The sequence below is a fragment of the Grosmannia clavigera genome (genome assembly GCF_000143105.1).
Source record: "Grosmannia clavigera kw1407 unplaced genomic scaffold GCSC_82, whole genome shotgun sequence".
In the NCBI taxonomy this organism is placed as follows: Eukaryota; Fungi; Ascomycota; class Sordariomycetes; order Ophiostomatales; family Ophiostomataceae; genus Leptographium; species Leptographium clavigerum.
Window position 1 is genome coordinate 767,021 of NW_014040576.1, and position 21,654 is coordinate 788,674.

Genomic DNA, 21,654 nt, shown 5'->3' on the forward strand with positions numbered 1-21,654 from the left:
TGCCCCTACTGTTTCTTTCTTCTCGGCGGAGAGCGTCTAGACGGGGCCGGTACTACATATATTCTATTAGAACTTTGGGTATAATTACAATTTTCATATCGTCACCCTTTTGTATTGCCATTTTCGTCCTCCCCTTTTCTTCACAGATGTTTCCACCCGTTCTGCCACATGATCTGCATCTCGTTGATCAGACACGCAACACCTGCTTCGCTCCGCTGAGGCTGGCCCTCGGGCGTCGCTGCCCGCCACTGCCGCAGTCGCTTCAGCACCGCCTGTGTTTCTACCAGGTACTGCACCTGGCCCAAGATTCGGTCCCACCGGTGCGCCCAGATGCCCACTACAGCTGCCCCGGCTCCGGGAAACACGTCTTGTCGCACCTTGTTGTATACCGGCACGCTGTACGCAACGCGCACGTTGGGGTTCAACCACACCCCATGGTGGCTGTCGGTGGTATCGGCGCTCGAAAGTGGGTTGTCTGCGTGGATCAGACAGCACTCGCTGCCCTCCAGATGCAGCTCCGCCAAGCTGTCGTCGATGCCACGGAACAGCAGCGGCTGAGCTTCGTGGCCTGTATCCGCGCCGCCTGTCTGCCCCGTATGTCCCGTCTGGGTCCTGGCGTCGTAAAAGGGCCGCGCGTCAAAAACAATCATGCCGTTCCAGCAAGACTGCACGCGAACAGGCCGTCCGGCTCGAACATTGGCCCTGGATGTGGATGACTCAAACCACGGCCAATAGGCCGATACCGCCTTGTTGCCGTTCTCATCGCGCAGGGCAAACGTGTCGTAATACTGGGGGTAAGACATGAAGTCCACCGCACAAGCTGCAGCATAGTTGCCGTCTCGTGTGTCAAGCAGAGTGAGCACATCCGAGGTCTGACAAGTCAGCAAGAAAAGAGGGGAAATGGAAGCCGGAAGGGCAGAGCCGAGCTTACATCGAACGCCACGTCGTTTATCCATAGGACTCGGTCGAATCGACGCCCCTCTGCTTCTGCTAGCCGCAGCAGAGGCTCCATGGCCTGGTTGCGCACTTGTGCCAGGTATGGAATCCGGCGCAGAGCAAAGTGACCCTCACCGGCGTCCCAGATCCAGCCTGGCCGCTCGGCTGCCGGCGAGTCTGGATCGGGCCAAGTATATAGCTCCTTGAGCTGATCCCAGACCGTCGTTCCGAGGCTTATTGAGTGGCCGGCACCCCGGACGTCTAGTGCCGTCTGAAGGTGTGTCAGGGCTTCTTTGGTGTAGTCCTGGGAGCCGGACTCGACGGCAGAAATATAGACGTTCTCGGGTCCGAGATGATCGACCAGCGCGATGACAGCATTGATCCAGGCAGCTCGAAGTATCACTTCCGTATTGCGGTGGACGGAGACAATAAACACAGATGTATTCCCCTGACTGTCGGCCGGCAACACGGACTCGACATTTGCTGCATCTACTGCCCTTCGTGCCTCAACCCGCAGTGTCTGTCCCCTGCTTCGTAATATACACCAGGTGTCGATCAAAAATAAAGCAGTCGCTGCGTACAACAGCGGTCGTCTGTAGATGCGTGCACGACGGCGCGCCAGTCGAGGCCGGAAGAAAAGGAGCATCGAGGAGAACGCAACAGGACAGGCCGAGGTCGGTTCGTCGAAGGAGGCGAAAAGGAAGGAGAGTCGATCAAGGTCACAGCTGCGGATTAGATCGTCGGAAAGGCGACATTGTCGACCACGAGCTGAAGCTGACCCTATATGGAAGAATATGGAGTGAACCACTCGAAGCACAGACAAGTTTCCCCGGGAAACGTTGCAGCTGACGTAAAATGCTCGCTTAAGGGACCTACACGATATTGGGCGATATTGGGTTTAACACATAGGCGGTTAGGCCTTCTATTTCGGGCTACTCGCACTAGAGAACCCCGGATTTACATTTCATGTGCAGGAGGTTTATTTATCGAGGAACACGATAATACACAATAGCAGCTTTGACAATGCATCAACTGCCGACTGGGAATTATCGTACATTGATTGGCCACATATCTGTGGCAGCATCCCGTATCCAAACATAAACCACCATTCGTTGCCTCTCTACCTTACACCGCCTCAAATCATGCAGCTCTTTTTTCCGCCCGTAACCGTGGTCGTCCACCAACCACCATTCTATCAAATAGCAGCCACGTTCCGTCATAGTTTCAGTTTTTTGCTTGTTTGTGTCCAAGATGGCAGAAGTAAAAGAAATGGGGTATAAAATACACACATGCACATACATGCACACACCGGGATGCCACAGACAGAGCCCCCGACTCTCCCCCTGGTTTCCATGCAGCCCATGGCTATTCGCCAGGCTGTGAGAACAAGAATATTGTGATAAAACAGATGAAATAACAGCAAAAAGGGGTTTGCCCTGTAGCCATCCACCCGCCAGGGAAAGGATATTGTGTGGACTCATATACATGATGGAAATACACATAATCAATGATAAGGAAGAGATAATGACGCCGTGATCCAAGGAACTTCGAAGCCAAAAAAAGATTCCTTGAATAACATGCACAAACAAAGAAAGCATGGCTGCCCAGAGTTCAAGGGAACACCTCGGCTAATTAATACCGGTCTGAGGGTCGGAACCCGCCAACACGAGCTTGTTCATATTGCACGCCCGTCATGGACTCGGGAGGAGCAGACTGCGGGATTCCACTGCCTAATGAACGGAGCGGTGGAAGCTCGGGTCGTGGTGCCTGTTGGCTGCGAGAGAATGGGTCGTTCATGACGGATGATTGCTGTTGGCCTGGACCAGGACCCATGACAGAACCGTTTCCTTGATGCATGTTGGCAACGTCGGCGCGGAGCTGCTGGTTCTCCATTCGCAGGGCGTGTACCTCGTTTTTAAGTATGGAGACGTCGCTGGATAGAGCGGCAGAGTGTTGTTGAGCTGATCGGATGGTTTCCTGCAGTCGCTGATGCTCCGTAATAGCTGTAATGTGGGTTAGCATAGAATCTGACGGTGTGTCGAAAGGACGAAGCATCTTACCCTTAGTCAATATCTCCCACTTGGAGGCCTTTGATCCTCGCTCCTGGGGCATCAGGTCACGCAACTGTTCAAACAGCTCCTTCATCTCCGTCCGCCGCTTCCGCTCTGCAAGCTTGTGGCTAATACGCAGCTCTGGCGTCCTGCTGTAGGGCTGCGATCCGGAGAGTGGGCTATCGCCCTCAGCCTGGAGATCCTCGAGACGTCTGTGCTGTAGGGCATGGTGGTGTGTTGTGGGGTATTCGTTGGACATACGCTGGTCATGGTAGTCCATGGCACCGGCAGTTCCGGTCGAGTCTGGCGAGGGCTCATCGAATCGTCGTTGGCCGGATGGCAGGCGGGATTCGGACGTGAACTGGCTGCTGGCTAGCGAGTCGGCAATGCTGCTGCGCCGCGAGTCGTCCAGGGACTGGTTTAAAGTTGAGGGCATCCGGTGGATTTCCTCTTCGGGGAAAGCCCACGCCTGGCCTTTTGTGGGCTCGGCAGCGCGGGCGATTTGGCTGATAGCAGGTCCTGTGATAGCGGGAGCAGTCCGGACGATCTTGTTGTGGCCGTCGGGGTTTCGCTCGGCATTTGGTTGATACCCATTTGAGATGCGGTGAATGGAGAGGTTGTCCAGGCCAGACCGTTGCTGTCGCTGTTGCTGCTGCAGGGTATTGTGCACGGAAGTGGTAGAGTGGTTGTGGCTGGCGTAGGGCGAGTTGCCGCTCAGCCGCAGGTCGCCGAAACCTTGATTGATGCGGCTGTCGACGCTTTCACGGCGCGCCATAGGATCATAATCGCTAGCAGCAAAGGCCATGCCATTGGGGATAGCTTCGTAGGAGTGCGGACGGTCGGCAAGCCGCCGTAAATCGCTGGGGCCAGACGTAGTTGGGGAGACCATTGAGGCAACGCTCATGCTGCTTGTGGAGGGCGACGCGAGTGGTTGCGGAAGGAGGTTCGCAGCGCTTGTAGGCGACGGTGTCTTATCGGGTTGAGAAGAGGGAGAGCGGAAGACGTTGGACGATGAGACGGATGATGCTGATGGTGGGCCAGCGATACTTACGCCGGCACAAGATGCGGCAGACGTGTCTGTTGCAACAGAAAAACCACGAGTTAGCAAAAGTACAGTGTGCAAGTGGCTTCCTATTGGCCGGCACCCGAAAGAGCAGAAGCGGCAAGGATAACAAACGTTTACTGGAAGGATCAGCACTGGAAAAGTAGGCAGAATCTCTGTTCAGGTCGGGAGAGTTAAGCACACCAGCCAAGCCGGCGGGCAGCTTCTGGGCAATTTGTGCATCCATTGCTTGTCGAAATTCGGGCAGAAGCAGAAAAGCTTGAGCTGATAAGGACGAGCGAGGCGGATGGATCGAGCGATCGGACAGCGGGAAAAAAAGATACAGCTGCTAGACCAGGGCCAATAATAGGCAGCAACGTCGGTCTTCTGCTTGCAGGTTGCCGTTCGTTTATGAACAAAGTTCACGTTTTGTGCGGGTTTGCGAGGACACAGTCGAGTTGTGAGGTTAATTGCAGATCGCGTTGGTCGCAAGCGAGTTCGCTTAGAGACGTGGAATTCGGCCACAACCAAAGCACACGGGCTCGCACTCGCACACGCACACGGTGTCTTCGAAAGGCCGTCTGTCGGCGGGCGCAAAGAGGCTGAGACCGGCAGCGTAAGCCGGGAAGGAGAGACGAAGAGTTTGGCGTTGGGAATCAGTACCAAGAGCTCGGTCAATGGTGGCAGGAATCTTTGTTGCGGGAAAAAGTGGCTAGAAAGGTCGAAGCGAGGGAAGAGAGTGAACCCTGAGTATTGTCGAGCGTGCAGAGAAGACGTGCGAGGTGCAATTGGATTGCGAGCTTGGACAAAAACAGAGAAACTCGAGAAAACCAAAAGAGCGGAGGAGGCCAGCTAAAGGTAGATGCCGACGAAGACCAGGGAAGCCGATATTCCTTTAAAAGAAAGAAAAAGAAAAAGGGAAGGATAAGGGGGAGGGGGATGCTCGTACAGCAGCGATTCGAGGAGAGAGGAAGACGAGTGACGAAGGGGGAGGAAAAGACGGGAGAAAGAGGGAAATGTAAAAAGTAGGGGAAAAGGGCTTTGTACGGAGCACTATGTAGCGATATACGACTACTATGTAACTAGGGAAAAATGCAGGGGGCTTAATCTGTCAAACCGGCCAGTCCCCGGACGTAGCGCATGGCAAAAAGGGAAGGGCGTGCTCCGTACAGGCAACTCTTCCGTACAAGAGGTTTTAGCGTTTAGCACGAGGGGATCGCAGGGACCACCAAAATGTATCTTAAGATACAGGGGGGGTTAGGGCCAGCACGGGCTAGGTTGAGGTTGCAAGTACAAGTACGACCGCTAGTGGAGGCGGAGGAACATGGGAGGAACATGGGAGGAACATGGGAGGGGAGCATGGGAGAGACAAAGGGAAAAATGGCTTGTGTACGGAGCATGAGATTAGATGCAGTGGGAAGAATACATAATAGCAGCACGGTGCACGGTGCTGAGAGAGGGGACAGAAATGCGAATAAATTAAGATAAAAACGAGTAGTGAACGAGGGAGGTGGAACAGCAGACCGGCGCTAGGGATGGAAGGGTAGCACGTTTTCAAGGCGAGGTGCAAATCGAGCGAGTTGTCCAACCGTTTCCACGTGATGCGGCAGCCGGGAAGAAGGGGAGGGGTGTGGGAAAAAATGCAGGATACACTATGCCGCGGTGCAGCGCAGCGCGCACAAACTGTCTCGTTTTGTAAGCGATCGCCGCGTGGCAACGGCACGGTCGTGGGTCTGGCTCAATCGCTCTATCGCGCTATCGTTCAATCGCGCCGGCGGGCAGACACAGGGCAACGTGTATTACAGGTACTTCGTACTCCTGAGAGTAGCGGCCGTGCCACAGACAGGGCGGCACATGGAGGATACCAGTGACATGCTCGCTGTGGCGCACGGATACGAGCGGCTGCGAGTACCAGGCATGTACTGCCCAGAAGGTAGGCAGTAGTGCGATACTGCTCTGCGCGCTATGCCTCGGCGCTACGGCGCTACCACGTAGCGCTAGGACATGCTATGGTGGGCTCTGTGCTTGTTGCATCGTCGTGCTTGTATCTTACGTGTAGCGTTGGATAACGCAAAGCACGCTAGGCACCACCGCCGCCCAGCAGAGCCACAAAAGCATACTATAGTAGTGGATAATAAGGCCCAGGACGCGGCAGAACGACAGAATGGACGGCCGCTCCACTGGGAAGCGAGCTGACCTGAGTCCCCCCTGTGATCGTCGGTTACATGCCAGGCTCGCCGGCTTGGGGGGTTTGGGGGGTTAATTAATGTTGAGCGGTAAAGATCCGAATGGAGGAAGAGGACACGGTGAATGGGCCGATCAGTGTCAGGAGGAGCTGGTCAAGGCTGTAGAGCTCGCCGAGCGCGCAGTGAAAGAGGAGCAGGGGAAAACAAAGAGAAAAAGAAACGAAGACGACCGAAAAAAAAAAAAAAAAAAAGGAAGCCCCAAAGAAGCTAAACGGCAGCGAAGGAACGAGGCCCAGCGAAATGATGCAAAAAGGGCAAAAACACAAAAAAGAACACAAAAAAATTGTTATGCCGACGTACGAGCGAGATACGAGTACGAGACTCAACCGGCTGGTGGTCCGACGTTTCGTCTGCCGGAGAGCGGAGGAGCAAGATGGAAATGGCTTCAGCCAGATAGCACTGTACAAGTACAAATACATACTGTTTGTTGTGCACGAGCACAGTACTCGTAAGATGTCGCCAACCATGTATCGCATTGGCCGGTTCGTGGCCAGAGAAAGGACGTTTCAGAAGAGCCCGCCCGACTTTCTCTGGCCGACCGACACGGAGCAAAGAAGCGAGAACAGGGAAACAAGTCCGGCTCTAGCAGCGAGCCTCCCCCGGTAATTGCAAAGGAGCCCGCGCTTTGCCCTGCAGCTCGGCGCCCTGGCCGTGGGTCAGCACCCATCCAGCTCCTCTCGCGTTCCAATCTCCTTCCTCGTGGCAGCTTTCTCCACTCCACCAACTGCAGTACTCGTACTATGTACGTCGTACATACGTACGGAGTCCTCCGTGCGAATACTCGCTGTTCGAGCCCTCGCATGCACAAAATATGCACGTCGATGCAGAGCACAATTAGGCATGTCCGGACAGGTCCTTTCCTATGCAATTGCTCGTAAGGCGACATACCCCGGCTCTCGCTCCGCCCAATCGGTCGGAGCCACACCTAGTGGACCATTTTCCCATCCGTCGCTCTCGTCCGTGTGAAGTCCGTCCTTCTCTCTCGTTATCTGCCACGCCCAGATCTACGACGTATGTATTTGTCCCAAGCCTGCTCTGCATGGACCCGTCGCAGTCCTTTCCGACCTGTGCGCGTAGCTGTCTTATATTGCATCTACTCCGTACTTATTAGTTCTTGTGCATGGCACATGTTTGGGAGATACGACGTACACACATGTATAAAAAATCCTCATCCATGCAATAATACATACATAGTACCAGGCACCAACCTGTGCCAGGTCCCGGGTATGCAGGTTTCAATTTGCCACTCGTGGCGTAGCGAGACAGGCAAGACGCTGCTCGCACTGGCAAGAACTCGTACTCGTCGAGCCCGGCACTCGTGCCACACGTGTCAGCACGGCAGTCATCTCCAAAACAGCGAGAGACCAGTCAAGCACCATACGGCTAGGATCGTCCAGATCTGTCACAAAGAGCTTGCCGACACGTGTGACAGGATGTTCGCATGTATACTCGCACATGTGTGTCAGCAGTTTCTCGCAGGACACCCAAGCAGAAGCAGGTGCTTCTTGCATACGGTAATACTACCCGTACTCGTAGATGCCTCGAGCGCTTGGCCGAACGCCCTCGAGGAAAGCAGGCCCCAAATCAAGTTCCCAAACCAACGGACGTCCGTCGAAGAACATCAGATGCTGATGGCCAGGAACGTTTGCCCAGACACGGGAGTTGGTGTTGGCAGCCAGTCAGCCACTCCTCCTGGCCCCCGAGGTGCCGCCGATCATGCCGTTGTGGTGAAGTTCACCTGTCTCCAACCTCCTCCTGAGACCGCCTAGTCCCAACCGGAGCCAGATAGTCTCGCCTTTCTTTTTTCGGAATTGCGATTGGCCGGACACACACTGAGACAGGATTCCTACGTTGCATGGGAGTATGCCGTGCCCTCCCATTCCTTGCATCCTCTCAATCTCCCTGCTATCCAACATCTTGCTTTCTTTTTCGCTCATCGAGTGTCAGCTGTTTGTCTTTGGCCATCGTGACTGGAACGGGCATCTGCCGATCTACCGATCTGCCATGGGAACCTCTTTGGACGATCATTGCCTGGCGATATCCTGTCATCTGCCTTTCTTTCCCATTCCGCTGTCATTCACGCTTTCCTCCGAATTCCAGCCGTTTCGTCGTACATGTTTCTGCCAGCGGGCCTTGAAGCGAGTGCGAGTGTTTCCCTTCTTCGTCCATGCGGTCACTCGGTCAAACCTACATAGTACGAGCTGCACGGCAGTACGGGAAATTGTCAACGAGCTTTGCGGGCGTGCTACAGAGAAACAGAAAAAGAAAAACGGGCCAGTTGGAAGTTATTGCATCTACTCTACTCCTGATAACCGGTGAAAGCCGGTGTTGGGCACAGTAAGAAACATCATCTGGCAAAAGAAACCAAAAAATGGGTATCACCGGAAATGGCTTAATGCGCGTGTCTTCTGTGTCTGACCGTGGTAATGATGAAAGAAGAGAAGTTCGACAACGCCAACCGGGAGGTAGCGCAACATGGAATGTGCGTCATCTTCGGTCGACGTTCATTTGTATCATCCTGGGACTCTCGTGTCCCTTCTTCACGCTCCCTGCTCCCTGGTCTTTGCTCGTCTATGGGTAATGAAAAGTAACATTGCACTGTGTCCTTTTAATGCCCCAATAATAGTACTCTGAAACATTGTGAACAAGTGAGATACAGATGGCACTATTCGAAAAGGGTGTTCTGTGGGAAGCCTTTGAAGGACAAAAAAGGAATAGGTGATAAAAAAAGGCAGCACGGTCCGATGACCTGCCAGTCACAAGTCTGGGGAGTAGTGACGCGGAGAAGAGTGAAGAAATTATGGAGATATGACGCAGAAGCACAACCAGACAGCACCACATTCCTCGTTTCGCATCCCATCGCCAGTTTTCGCTCCCGTGCGTCATCTTCTCTCCTCGCTCCTCCAGTCGGTGAATTCCAGAATTACGGAGAACACAATCATGGGCCGACACAAAGTCTGCAGCCGTTGTCCCAGATGCAAGCCAAACCGGCCCCAGTCGCGTGCCTCCCAGACGGTCCGCGTGCATTGGATGCACCTATGACAGGCCGCTTTGTTAACGATGCGGCCTGCCAGTCCTGTTTGCCACCCTGTCTCCTTGCTGCCATGGCGATACCTCCGCCATGACGAAGGATCTTCCGTCTGCAGTGAAAGCACCTCGTCGATCCGCCAGTCATCGTACAGGTCTACAAGCACGGTGAAGTCTTTTCCTGCTAGATCTGGAATGTCCCCGTCACGGCTCTGCAACAGCAGTTGGCGCTGGGCTGGGCTGCACCGGTAAAGTCGGACACTAACAGGCACAAGAATGTCGGCAACAACTACCTGAAGGTGTTTGAGATACGACGAAGAACTCAACGCTGTCGATGCTGCCGTTGCTGTCGATGCTGATGATGTCCCACCCACGTCCCCGTCCTCGTCCTCAAGGTCGACGCCCGCTATCCAGGCCAAGGTGTCTGCATGTTGCTTGTCGATCCATCCCACATCCAAGGCTACAGTAGGTAGCGGTAGGAGCAGAGTTCGTAACTGGTAGGTCCATTTTCCGTATGGGAGAGATTTCAAGATCGAATGTAGCCCAAAACCGTCGCTAACAGATGACTTGATAGTGCTGTATTTGGTGTTTTTTCCTGCCATTGCGACCTGCGTTCCTAGCCAAGGGAAGTACACCACATCCAGTGTAGCTACCAGTCGGGCCTCTGACAATATGCCGGTTTTTTGGGGCAACTCCTCTCTGCACGCATAAGACTCTACCATATTTCGGGCTTCGAAGCAGGTATAGAAAAGGTCGGGTCGCCACGGTTCCTTGCTAGATGGAGGCTGAGGACAGTAACATCCTTCGATGCCCTGGTCACAGGGCTGGATGAGATCGGAGTGCACCAGCACACGCGACGGCATGGCCAAGTCCCAGATCATGCGGCGGATTTCAAAAGGGAGAGCTGAGAAATAAGGAAACGCGGTAGGAGTGGCCGGGCAGACGGATGACGGCGGCGGTAAAGTCAGGTCTGGGTCTGCTGGTAAGCTCTGGCCGAACACTTCCAGCAATGTCTCTGCGACAGCCTGTTTCAGGGGCTTGACAGCATTGTTCGTGACAAGGTCGCGGAGTACCCGCTCCGGGGACATCATGAGTGAGTGGTAGGCTTTCCTGTCGTGGCTATCTGGGTCGTTTCCAGCTAAGGCTTTTTGTCGGTGGCATATTGGCTCAGCACACGCAGAGCAGTGAGTGCGGTCCGGACCACTGCTATAGATGGACTGGCGTAGCCGCCGCAGAAAGTATATGCAGTCCGACGGCTCATCATCTTCGTTGCGATATGGTCGGTCGACGTTACGAGGTCGTGGCCCTTGGTAGTCATTGGCCATTGTACCATGTATTGCGGCCTCTCCGTCCTTTGGGTCACAGTTCACCTCTCCAAAACTACCATTAGCCCGACGAAAGATGAACGAAGGAGACAAGGATGTCATGTTGACAAACAAACGGGCAAAGTGTTCTCATAAATACCGGGATCAAGCCAACAGAAAAGGAAAAAAATGGGTGAAGACGGCAACGGACGAAAAGGACGAGAAGAGGAGTATAGTGATAAGTAGTAGGTTTCCGGAAGAGACACCATATACCGGGGATGTTCTTAGAGGTTATGGACGAAAGCTGAAAAAGAAAAAAGAAACCTAACTTCTCGGGCACGATAATTCTACATTGTGTAGCTGTTTCGTGCATTTGACTACATACTCCTTGCTTGGATGCAAGAAAGTTGGTCAGGCCCCCCATCTGGATGCACGGGATACACCTGGCCAGTTGGACAGACAAAGACATGGGCCATCTATTAAACTGCGTGGCTTCACGAACACGCTCGCCCGCAAGGCACCGACATGACAAAGGTGGCACAAGGGGTAATTGATACAACAGGGGCGCTAACATGCACCAAAAAGCAAGGAAAAAGGGGTAAAAAGTTGGAATCGTACACCTGGAGTACTAGCGGGCGAAATGGCAACCAGATTTAATGACGCCTTGGTGCGATATAGTCCGAATTGGGAAAAGTACGAGGTAAGTGGCATGCATTCATCGGCACAGAGATATATGACTGGTCTAGATGAACAACACCACCGGCAGCCAACAGCCACACCTTACCAAATAGGTACTTGTGACACGATCCCTAGTTTCTTGGTTGCCATCCGTAGCATCGGGACTGGACATGAGGTAGGAAAGAAGAGCATCACAAGACGCCTCCACGCAATGCCTTTTCGTGAGGCGCCTTATTTAGAGGATGTGAATTGTTCCATGCTAAACCTCCTGAAAGTCGACCAAGCAGCTCGCATCACAACAGCTTCTGTCCTCCTAAGCCTATCGGCTCGTCGAGTATGAATCTCGGGGACATTTGCCGTATGAGATGAGATACATCCGCGCGGGCGGATCTGCGGATCGCTCTGTAAGGGATGCATCTTATTATGGGCAAATTGAGAGTTACCGCCTGTTCGGATGCACGAGGCTGAGCTGGATTACGGAGTACTTTCGGCAGTCTAATACCATTTTGTGCTAAAAAGTCTTTCACTCATGTGCGGACCGATACGATGGGTGGGATGAATGCTTACATAATATAAACAAATCGCTAGCCCTTTGGAGACTAACCTCCGAAGGGCCTGTTATCGAATCGAATAGATTGTTAAGAAATTTTGTGATGGCAAATTTCTGTAGCCTCTTATTTGACTACCAACCATACGATCTCCGGTCCAACGTTGCGTCTCTTTCAACACATACACACCTGTCACTCTCTTATATCGGAGTAGCTAAGATATAAAAAGGAATTTTCTGTTTTCGATTGACCTATTTCACAATGTGAGTCGCTTCGAGATCGTGCGCTTGCAAGGGTCGTTTTGGGGACTAATTGGATCAGGCTTCCCGTTCGCCGTGCAGTCCTGCGGTCCGCCGCATCCGCCGCTGTCGCATCGCGGGCTTCTATCGTCGCTGGCTCCAATGCTGCCCCGTGTGTCAGCTCGCTTGCTATCCAGGCGTTCCAGCGCCCTGTCGGTATCAACCTTGCTGCCGTGGCCGCCGCACGTGTCGCGCGCTACTTTTCGCAAACAGCCCGCACTCTGAATGAGGAGGAGTCGGACCTGAAGGCCGCAGAGACTGCCGAGACTGCTGAGGGTGCCGAGACTGTCGAGACTGCCGAGACTGCCGAGGCTCCGTCTGCGCTGGACCAGGGAGAGACTGCATACGGTATCTACATTCGCAACGTCGTGTTCGATGCCAGCGAGCAACACCTCAAGGAGGCCTTTGAGCACTACGGCCCGGTATCCAAGGCTGTGATTGCTCGCGATGCGAGAGGACTGAGCCGAGGGTGAGTGTTACTGTGGAACCTGCTGCTACGCGCAGCCAAATGTGCTTTACTGACCCTGTTTCTACCAGCTTTGCCTTTGTCTGGTTTAACACGGCCGAGGCCATGGCCAAGGCTCTGAAGGAGGCTGACGGCTCTTTCTGGCACGGGCGCCGTATTATCGTGCAAGAGCGCACTGCCCGCCGCGAGGCCGGAAGCCCATCTGCCGCCACCTCCACTCGCTCGCCGACCACGAGCCTCTACGTCGGCAACCTGCCGTACGAGACCACCGACGCTGACCTCAACCAGCTCTTCGTCGGCCTCGAGGGCGTCAAGTCGGTGCGTGTCGCTGTGGACCGGTCAACGGGCTGGCCGCGTGGCTTCGCCCACACCGACTTCGAGACGGTGGACCAGGCCACCAAGGCTTTCGAGCACCTGGCTGGCCGTACTGTCGGGACCCGCCAGCTTCGCATCGATTACGCAAACCCGTCTCGCGACCAGAGACAGACGCGGTCGTCGGCCTCGGGCCCGCCTTCTGAGTCGACTCTGCGGCGGTAAAGGGAGGTTGCAGTGTTTGGAGTCGTGCCGGCTAGTGGGATGGAGGGTCTCGAGAGTTTGCAATAATATGATGCCCAGGATTTCTCAACACACGTTTTTGTGTGTGCGATGAACTCCTCGCATATGATCTTGGGCTACAGGTTATGGAACAAACGATAAAAAATCAAAGCGCGACGACATCTTGATGTAACTTATGCAGTGTACATTACGGGAAACGAAACATCTCTCTACTTAGAATTTTGGTCCATGCTCGCGATTTATGTGAAAACGAGTAAAATCGAGTGAAACCTATATGTGGATTATACGAGGCCACAGATGAGTACGTTTTCTACTTGGTCTACGGTTTTTGTAGTGTTCAACACCACTATATATCCATGTGTAAGAGGCTTGCCCCTCTGCTTTCATTTTTTCTCTAATCCGTTGCTTGAAAAAGTAGTATCCATCAAACAAAACACCAGTTATTCCATAAAGCCAATTCGCTGGGATGTCTGTTACGCAATAGATGCGCCAGCTTAGTTGGCCTTCCGTGTTACCGTAAGGCGCTATTGAGTCAGGTCAGATTACCATGTCCACGAGAATCGCAACAGGACTGCTGATTGTGATACATACCACAAGATTGCGAAGAAGCACGGCGATGGTCACCTTGCCAACGGACGGCACGTAGATCGACGCTTTCTCCTTGACCGCCGGACCATCAAAATTGCGAAAGGATGAAAAGTTGATGCACACCACGCCTTCACGCAGCAGCTCCGTCGGGACCTTGAACGACTCCGAGGGCACGCCCGAGATCACCACATCTGACAGCGGCAGGCAGTGCTCAAGCTTGAAGTCCGCCGGCTTGTCAAGCACTTGGTGGCGCGGCTGGCGGATGCCTTGGCCGCGCGTGAAAACCTGAACGCCAGTGAGGTCGACCGAGTAGACCGTCGCACCGTCGTTGGCAAGAAGGGCAGCAAGCGGCCTGCCGTTGACCTCGGAGCGGTTTATGACAGTAATGGTCTTGCCATACAGGCGGTTGCCGTAGGGGATGACTGTGTTGTACACGTGCAAGTGCTCCAGAATCTTGACCACGGCCAGCGGCGTGCAAGGCAGGACAGACTTGAACTGGTTTGTAGGAGGATCGAGAAAGCGCACGTTATGATACATGTTGTAGAGGTAGCGATGGCAAAGGCCCTCCACGTCCTTGGCTAAAGAAACGGTCTCTTGGATGTAGCGATCGTGGGTCGGGTTACCGGGAAAGATTGGGTAGTAAACAATGATACCGTCAATCGAGTCGTCGTTATTGGCGCGGCTGATCTCTTCCTCCAGCTCCTGATTGTCGACATGGTACAGCTGGAAGGCGAAGCCACTTGGGAACTGTCAGTCACGAGTCATAGAGCCAATTGACCATAGCGAGACCTACTTCTCTTGGCAGGTTTTCTGCGACCACTCTGCATACTTGACTGCGGCAGGGTCATTGTTGGCCAGGAAGGCCGCCAGGCACAGCTGGCGGTCAGTACCCTGGGCCTTCTGGACTTCCTCAAGGAGGCTGTGAACTTCGGCGAGGAGATTCTTGGCGATAGAATCGGCCAGGATGACCTTGCAGGTCTTGGGGATAATTGCGGTAGCCATTGTTGAGCTAGGGGCCAAACGTCAGTCACCAAGGAAAGAGACAAATTTTCTAGACGCCGCCGTACCTTTCTAGCTGTTGTCTTGAGGTTAGGAACTGTTGCGCTCAAGATGATTCAGCAAATGGTGGCGGCTGAAAGCTACAGAAATTTCGAGTTTTCAGGATGCGAACTCATCAGACCCTAACACCCTTTCTTTTACACGGCGGGACGGCATTTCAAAAGAAGAAAACGAAGCCAGTAGGGGTCCCAAGAATATAGACCCGACCGGGGGAAAAAAACGTACAAGTAATTGAAAAATTAGCAGAGACAAATAGAACGGCTCTGGAAGCCTTCGCGTGAACACGGCTAGAACTCCCCGACTGCGGAGACTTTTGGTCATTGGAGTAAAATTTTGCCCCTCCACTTCTATACGGGCCCCTCCCCCGCCGTAGTTGAGGGCTTATCGATAACGGAAAGTATCTGCCCAGCGAGTTTGCTAGGCGATATACTCCGTACCGGGCGTCATAATATTAGGACAACTCGCAGAAAAATATGCACGTATACCGAGGTTCTGTTGCATTTTTATGAAGCTCTCTTGACTGTAACAGAAGCAGCGTGCCATCCTCACGCAGAAGGCTATATCGACGCCCAACAACAGGCAGCCATGGCCGACTTCACCGCACTAGCCACTCGGTATGTGCTGGCTGATGACGAGAGCGAGCAAAGGCAGTTGGCTGGCGAGGCTGCAGAGGGTGCGTCCCCGACGATATGTATCAGAAGTCGACTATAGGTGCGCTTGTTGTTGCTAACAGAATAGGCATAAAAAAGGCACCACGCAAAAGTGCCGCTGTTCTTAATTGGGCGCAGTCTATCAACCCATGGATGCCGGGTGGTCGCGCAGGTGGTGACGATGAAGCTGATGGTGACGTTATTGCACGGGCAAAGGGTGTGTTGGTCCTCAGTGACAGATTCCTTGGACTTGAAATGTAAATGCTAATCGCAGCTATAAAAACAGCATTGGGATTTTTGGCGGCCTCTTTGGAAGTCCTTGACAGCGATGTCTTGCGGGTCGAGCAGGGTGAGTTCACTCTGAGTAGCGCTTGCCTTTGACCCCGAGCTACGAGTCTCTCTGACAGCAGCTTATTTAGTCGAACACCTTATTGCTTTCTTTGGCGCCATGTTTGCGATTGATCACAAGGCCGGCATCCTCGCTGCCGCCACCGCTTTGCGTTGCCTATGCTCTATGAAACACTTCCGGCCTTCCATGGCCTCATCTGTTCTGAGTCACGTGGTGAAACTAGGTGACGACTTTCGGCTGCAAGCTGCTCCCACACGCCTAGCCATTTACGACCTGGTGACTAGCCTGATCAGCGACAAGTCAGTTCTCGAGGAGTTGCAGCAAGCCCATGGTACCTCGTGTGGATTCTTGGTAGATCTGCTGCAGCTATGCCGCAACGAGCGTGATCCGGACAACCTACTGCGGTGGTTCGCGATACTGCACTTGCTTTTGGAGAGGTACGAACAGATGTCTACCGCTGTGGCAGAAGAGGTCTTCAAGGCGGTCTCAGACTACTTCCCAATTTCCATGAGGTCGGCTGCTACGCCTTCTGGCACTACTGTCGAGGATCTCAAGAATGCTCTGCGGGTGTGTTTCGCAGCCAGTTCTCCCGTTGCAGGCTCTGTATTCGACTTCCTTCTCAAGAGACTCGACCAGGGCGATGCCCTCACTGTGTCTGTCAAAGGAGACATACTCAGAACCATATGTACCTGTGTTGAGTCCTTTGCTCGTCCAGCTCAGAACCTGGCCCCGCATGCCAGTCGCATCTGGAACTCGCTAAAGTTCGAGGTTCGTCATGGCGAAGTGCCAGAAACAATAGACTGGACGCTCCGTGTGATCCAGGCCATCTCGACAAGGCTCAATGGAACACCCACAGACCCCTTGGATGGCGTCTTTGCCAAAGATTTTGTGGATCTCGTGTTGGCCGATTGCATCAACGACTTGTCCAATCTGACCTACACAAAGCAAGCAGGCCAGCTTCTTACTAGCACCCTAAGAGGCGGTCGTCGGTCGTTCAACCTCTCTATCACGCCTATCCTCACAGCTGTGAAGCAAAATCTACTCCGGGCTAAGACAGCGCCTCATATCCGTGACCTCTTGGCATTCTTGGGTGACGTCTTACGTACACGCCAAGGCCTCGTGGATGACGAAAAGACAGCAGACAGTATTTCAGCGAGAGCCAGCTGGGACGAATTTCACAACCACGATGCCGCTATCTTGGACTTACTGGACAGTGTTTATCTGAGTTTATGGAACGGCCCCAAACAAGGTGTTGATTCCGCCAGTCAGGCTGAGAAGCAAAGTCAGGACCCCATAGTTCTGGCTCAGATCATGAATGGACTTGCCGAGCTAATTAGCCAGCGGGGACCATCGGCTGAAAACATAGTCGGACCGTTGCTCTGTCGTCCACACCAGTGCATGGAGGTCTTTACGGTGCTTGCCTCTCGAGCCCAATATTCATTCTCTTGGAATACGGTTCCAGCACCGGATAACTTCCAGGGGCTGGCCCATGAGGCGATGCTGGCCTTAAAGACCGCCACTCTAGTCTATCCCAAAGGGTTTGGATACCTCGTCGGCAGAGCTGTCTCTTCGATCAAGGAAGCACCTTTGAAGACTATACCTTTGGAGGATCTCGAAGGATTGAAGGACACACTATCTCGGCTGTCATTCGTAGGCTGTTCAACCATACCGATAGTTTCCCTACAAGAGAACCGACTTTGTCACTTTTTGACAATAGTACATGCGCTTCACACCACTCTGGAATGGCTCTTGGATGAGAGAGCATCTTTTACGCTGGTCAACTCAGTCCTATATGGCATCTACGGTTCGATACTTAACATAAGGGATGCTTTTGCGCAAAAGGGAGTGCCCTCACAGAAAGAGAAATCTGTGGGGTCTAGCGCGACAGGACCAGACACCTCCCAGTCACTCAGCCCTGTCTTCCTTGCGTATCTGAAAGAGGCAACGTCGTTGATCCGGCAGCTATACTTGCGGGCTACCGCATTCGTGGCAGACGGCATTGAACTCAGTACAGATTTCAACTCCTCAACGGACCTGGATGAACAAGATCTATACCTGCATCAACTTTCGGGGATGGCGACCTTTGTCATTCGCGATCTGGATGTCGAGGAACAAATCAAGGAAAAGCTTTACGAGGCGCCGTCCAGCTTGTTCCACCCTGGCCCTGTAAAGACGACCGTTTTTCATAATCACCAAGGCGGCCGGGCAGACGCTTTGTCTCTAGGCATACTCCGGGGCCTACGACCTTTATGTGTGGCTTATCTGGTAAGTTGTAGACTCACTGTGCCAAACCGGCATCATCTCCGCTGACAATATATACAGGCCGATATCCCTCTTTCTCTCCAGAGCTTGCTGGAAGACCTCGATAATCTGGACAGTTTACCACAGCGTGCGAAGATGGTGCGCAACGGAATAGCAACGATATTGTCCAACAAGTACTCTGCCAGCGCCAACTCGCGTCCGGGAAACCTGGCGGAGTGGCAGAAACTCATTGAGGCTGTGAAGACCAAGCTGGTCCCCATCAACAGCGCAGGCAGCCCTAGTTTGACCCCCAACCAGTTTGGACGCCTGGTAGCTATTGCCACCGGCGCCTTTCCGCGGCTAGACAAGGATGCCAAAGAATTGGCAACCTTACTCGCCTTCACCCCTGAACAATACGCATCGAGTCGCACTGGAGAGCAGATGGCTCGTTCTCTAGGCTCACTCTCTTCCGCCAACGCCGACTTGTTATCAGCTGAGAATCATTCCGTCGTCAAGTCTATATACAAGCAATGGGTGTACAGTCAGACAGTCAAAAAGCTGCTACCCCTCGCATTTCCAAAGCAGCAGTCGTCAGAGTCTGCTTCTCCCGTCGGCCGAGATGTACCTTCCGAGAGTGCATCTTCAGTCAACGCAATCGCCATCATCAGCCTTGTGCGCCACATGCCCTTTTCTGTGTATGAGGACGATGTTGAGGAGTCGCTCGTGCGCATCCTTGTTGCAGCTGTGACGACATTACCGAGTTGGACCGATGTTAGCATGGCCTTGCGGGTGCTGTATGTCATACTGGAGAACCGACCAAAGACACTGCAGGGCCATCTGAAGACACTGGTAGATGCGTCTATCAACGTCTTTGGAGCTGCTCCGAAACCAGCTGGAAAGGTCCCGCAACCCCGCCGTGGTAATCCTCCTCCTGGTTGCCGCAAGCAAGCTCTCAGATTGGTGGCGCACTTGCCCACCCAAGTCGAAGAGGGCCTCCTCCTACCGTATGGCCCCCAACTTTTGAGGGCACTATCTACGGCATGTGGTGACAGAGTGCGCGAGATCCGTGAAGAAGCACAGCTAGCGCGCGAAAACTGGACCAAGGTACCGCTTTAAAAAAAGTATACGCTATTTGGAATGGTTTTGCGTATATCGGCCTGGGGTGATGCAGGAGTTTGGGTGAGAGGCTTGCAAAATGTTGCTTTCAAGGTCTTCATAGAAAGGGTCATTGGGAAGTACATAACATGGCGCAATTCATTTTTGATTAGATGGCACAACCGAGTTGGTTGCTCCTGTCATAAAAATGGAACAGATGCATTCGCTAACATACTTGCCTCTTGTCGTAATTTTTCTAAACATTACAGGCATTGCGGCCATGATAAACCACCATACGATATGAATATATACAAGGCGTAAAGTTGTACCAGAACGATGATTATGCATGGCTGTCAACCAAGAGTCTATGCTTTCCGCCGCTTGCTTGCCTTCTTCTGGCCGCTACTACTGCTGTTTCCAGTCGCAACTGCTATTTTCCCATCAACATCAGCATCTTCTTGATCCACTGCGCCTGTCTTGCTTGCGGCAGCCAACAGCGTCAGTGTCTCGTCATCATAAGCGACACTGGCGTCAGCTTGCGGCGCAGAGGCCCGCTTCGAATCCACGCGGCCGATTGCAGCCACCTGAGAGGCGAACATGACCTGGAAAGGCAAAGCAACAAAGCGGCCAGCACCGTCGAACCACTCAGAGAAGGCGCGGGAAAATTGCGTGGTCTGGGGTTGTGCACCCTTGGAGGCAGTTCGGGTGGTGACCGTGACGTTGTAAATGGGGGTGAATTTGTCGGCAGCGGTAGAAATGGAGACCTGGTACGTGAGCAAGGGCTACAGACTGGAAGATAGAGGTCATAGTATGGACTTTTTGGAGTACCTACTATCTCGTTGTTGACCGGGGACTTGCCCACGTATATAGTCGACTTCTCGACAAATTTGGCCCAAAGGCTCAAAGCGGCATGGAGTGCCATGTACACCAGTACAGCTGCGGCCGAGTAGTATTTTGTGTCTTCAAACCCAAGTTTCCAGTCCCAATAGAAGCAGGCGCCAGCTACAGAGAAGGCGCCGTATCCTAGGGCGAGGCGAACATCGGTCAAGCAGTGCGACTGGACGAAGCCGAGTGAGTTCAGATAGTTGGGGATGGCATCGTCGGAAGTATTTCTAAGATCTACAAGCAGTGGTCAGCAATAGTTCTGAGCCTCTAGAAACCACCGCCATGCCCACCTGCTAAGTTATAGACGGAGATCTTTTCCTGTGCCATGGTGGTGGTTTGAAAGCTGTCAAGGTTGTTGTCGATGTAGTTTGGGTGGGCTGGAGCTTCCAGTGGAAATGTGGCTACTTGTCTGAAGCTTGCCGCCGCGACGTGCTAGGGCAGTTGCGGCTCAACGTCCAATCAGCCACAACAAGCCACATAGGCCAGAGGACGGGTAATTTAATCCTCAACATACTCGTAGCAAAGTTGATACGGGCAACAGCACGCAGTTTCGGAGTTCCGCTCTCTTGCGATTTCGCTCTTTGCAATTTATCTTCTCTTCGTCTCACCCTCCCCGTAATGGCGCAGGTACCGGTACAGTCGATCCCTCGGGATCCGCAGCTGCTGTACGTTTGTCGCTTCGTTGTCTTCATTGCGTATTTAGCTAACTATATGGCCCTTTGCAGATACTGGATCCTCTTCCCCATCACGGTGGTCATGATCTTGACTGGTGTCCTTCGGCACTACGCTGCCGTCCTGATGGCTACGGCGCCCAAGAAACTTGAGCGGAAGGCAATTCGCGAACAGAGGTCACTTTTGCACGGCATCAGCGTCCGCTCCAACCACCATGTCCTCTCGCGCCGTTCTTTCGGCGTGCGCCGAGACGCTCTGTCGACTGCCTACGAGTCTGGGGCCTACCTCAAAGCGCCGGAGAACCGGGGCCAGGCGCCGCCAAACCCCATGACCGATCCGAATGCTATGGACGGCATGATGGGCATGATGAAGGGCAATATGGCCATGATTATTCCCAACACGCTCATTATGAGTTGGATCAATGCCTTTTTTAGCGGCTACGTAATCAGTTGCGTCTCCCAAGTCCAAATTTGTTTCGGTTCCTTTCATAATGGCTGGCTAACGAAGTCATAACAGTGAAACTACCATTTCCACTGACCATCAAGTTCAAGAGCATGCTTCAGGCTGGTGTCGCCACCAAAGACATGGATCCCCGGTGGATGTCTAGCATCAGCTGGTACTTCCTGTGCATATTTGGCCTGCAGTCTGTTTTTAACTTCCTTCTTGGAAACGATAATGGTGAGTCTCCCCTCCTTGCAACCAGTTGTCCCTTCATTTGCTGACAGGCCCAGCTGCCAACCAGATGGCTCAGCAAATGGGTCAGATGGGTCCTCAAGCACCCCAAATGTTCGGACCTGGCGTGGACCCCGACAAGCAGTTTCTTGCCGAGATTGAGAACATTGCCGTCGTCGATCATTATTCCGTTCTTGACAACGTTGAGCAGCGGCTTCTCAGCAACGCTGCAAAGGTGTGATCCTATCGTATGGCATCCGACCGCCCACCGCCTAAATCCGCCAAGGGATA

The 21,654-nt window shown here is 53.3% G+C and overlaps 8 protein-coding genes across 8 annotated transcripts; 3 read left to right on the forward strand and 5 right to left on the reverse strand.

Moving 5' to 3' along the window:
- Nucleotides 1–140: 140 nt before the first annotated feature.
- Nucleotides 141–1,582, reverse strand: CMQ_7787 (polysaccharide export protein; the record flags this gene model as incomplete). The annotated part of the gene is made up of 2 exons (XM_014313427.1): nt 141–872; nt 932–1,582. The coding sequence occupies 2 exons, from the start codon at nt 1,580–1,582 to the stop codon at nt 141–143; spliced, it is 1,383 nt and encodes a 460-aa protein (XP_014168902.1).
- A 986-nt stretch (nt 1,583–2,568) lies between these two features.
- Nucleotides 2,569–4,276, reverse strand: CMQ_8013 (hlh transcription factor; the record flags this gene model as incomplete). Its single annotated transcript, XM_014313653.1, has 3 exons — nt 2,569–2,939; nt 2,997–4,064; nt 4,165–4,276. The coding sequence occupies 3 exons, from the start codon at nt 4,274–4,276 to the stop codon at nt 2,569–2,571; spliced, it is 1,551 nt and encodes a 516-aa protein (XP_014169128.1).
- Nucleotides 4,277–9,157: 4,881 nt separating this feature from the next.
- CMQ_7908 (uncharacterized protein) lies at nt 9,158–10,729 on the reverse strand (the record flags this gene model as incomplete). Its single annotated transcript, XM_014313548.1, has 1 exon — nt 9,158–10,729. One exon carries the CDS (start codon nt 10,727–10,729, stop codon nt 9,158–9,160), a length of 1,572 nt encoding a protein of 523 aa, XP_014169023.1.
- Nucleotides 10,730–11,454: 725 nt separating this feature from the next.
- Nucleotides 11,455–13,134, forward strand: CMQ_8001 (nucleic acid-binding protein; the record flags this gene model as incomplete). The annotated part of the gene is made up of 4 exons (XM_014313641.1): nt 11,455–11,459; nt 11,572–11,618; nt 12,174–12,600; nt 12,669–13,134. The coding sequence occupies 4 exons, from the start codon at nt 11,455–11,457 to the stop codon at nt 13,132–13,134; spliced, it is 945 nt and encodes a 314-aa protein (XP_014169116.1).
- A 512-nt stretch (nt 13,135–13,646) lies between these two features.
- Nucleotides 13,647–14,742, reverse strand: CMQ_7955 (methylenetetrahydrofolate dehydrogenase; the record flags this gene model as incomplete). The annotated part of the gene is made up of 3 exons (XM_014313595.1): nt 13,647–13,676; nt 13,744–14,479; nt 14,534–14,742. 3 exons carry the CDS (start codon nt 14,740–14,742, stop codon nt 13,647–13,649), a joined length of 975 nt encoding a protein of 324 aa, XP_014169070.1.
- Nucleotides 14,743–15,384: 642 nt separating this feature from the next.
- CMQ_7859 (DNA repair transcription protein) lies at nt 15,385–19,155 on the forward strand (the record flags this gene model as incomplete). The annotated part of the gene is made up of 6 exons (XM_014313499.1): nt 15,385–15,472; nt 15,538–15,666; nt 15,736–15,798; nt 15,869–16,449; nt 16,519–18,063; nt 18,121–19,155. 6 exons carry the CDS (start codon nt 15,385–15,387, stop codon nt 19,153–19,155), a joined length of 3,441 nt encoding a protein of 1,146 aa, XP_014168974.1.
- Nucleotides 19,156–19,499: 344 nt separating this feature from the next.
- On the reverse strand, nt 19,500–20,346 carry CMQ_7989 (signal peptidase complex; the record flags this gene model as incomplete). The annotated part of the gene is made up of 3 exons (XM_014313629.1): nt 19,500–19,916; nt 19,967–20,253; nt 20,310–20,346. The coding sequence occupies 3 exons, from the start codon at nt 20,344–20,346 to the stop codon at nt 19,500–19,502; spliced, it is 741 nt and encodes a 246-aa protein (XP_014169104.1).
- A 291-nt stretch (nt 20,347–20,637) lies between these two features.
- Nucleotides 20,638–21,604, forward strand: CMQ_7984 (duf850 domain containing protein; the record flags this gene model as incomplete). Its single annotated transcript, XM_014313624.1, has 4 exons — nt 20,638–20,684; nt 20,745–21,103; nt 21,208–21,369; nt 21,417–21,604. 4 exons carry the CDS (start codon nt 20,638–20,640, stop codon nt 21,602–21,604), a joined length of 756 nt encoding a protein of 251 aa, XP_014169099.1.
- Nucleotides 21,605–21,654: the final 50 nt, after the last annotated feature.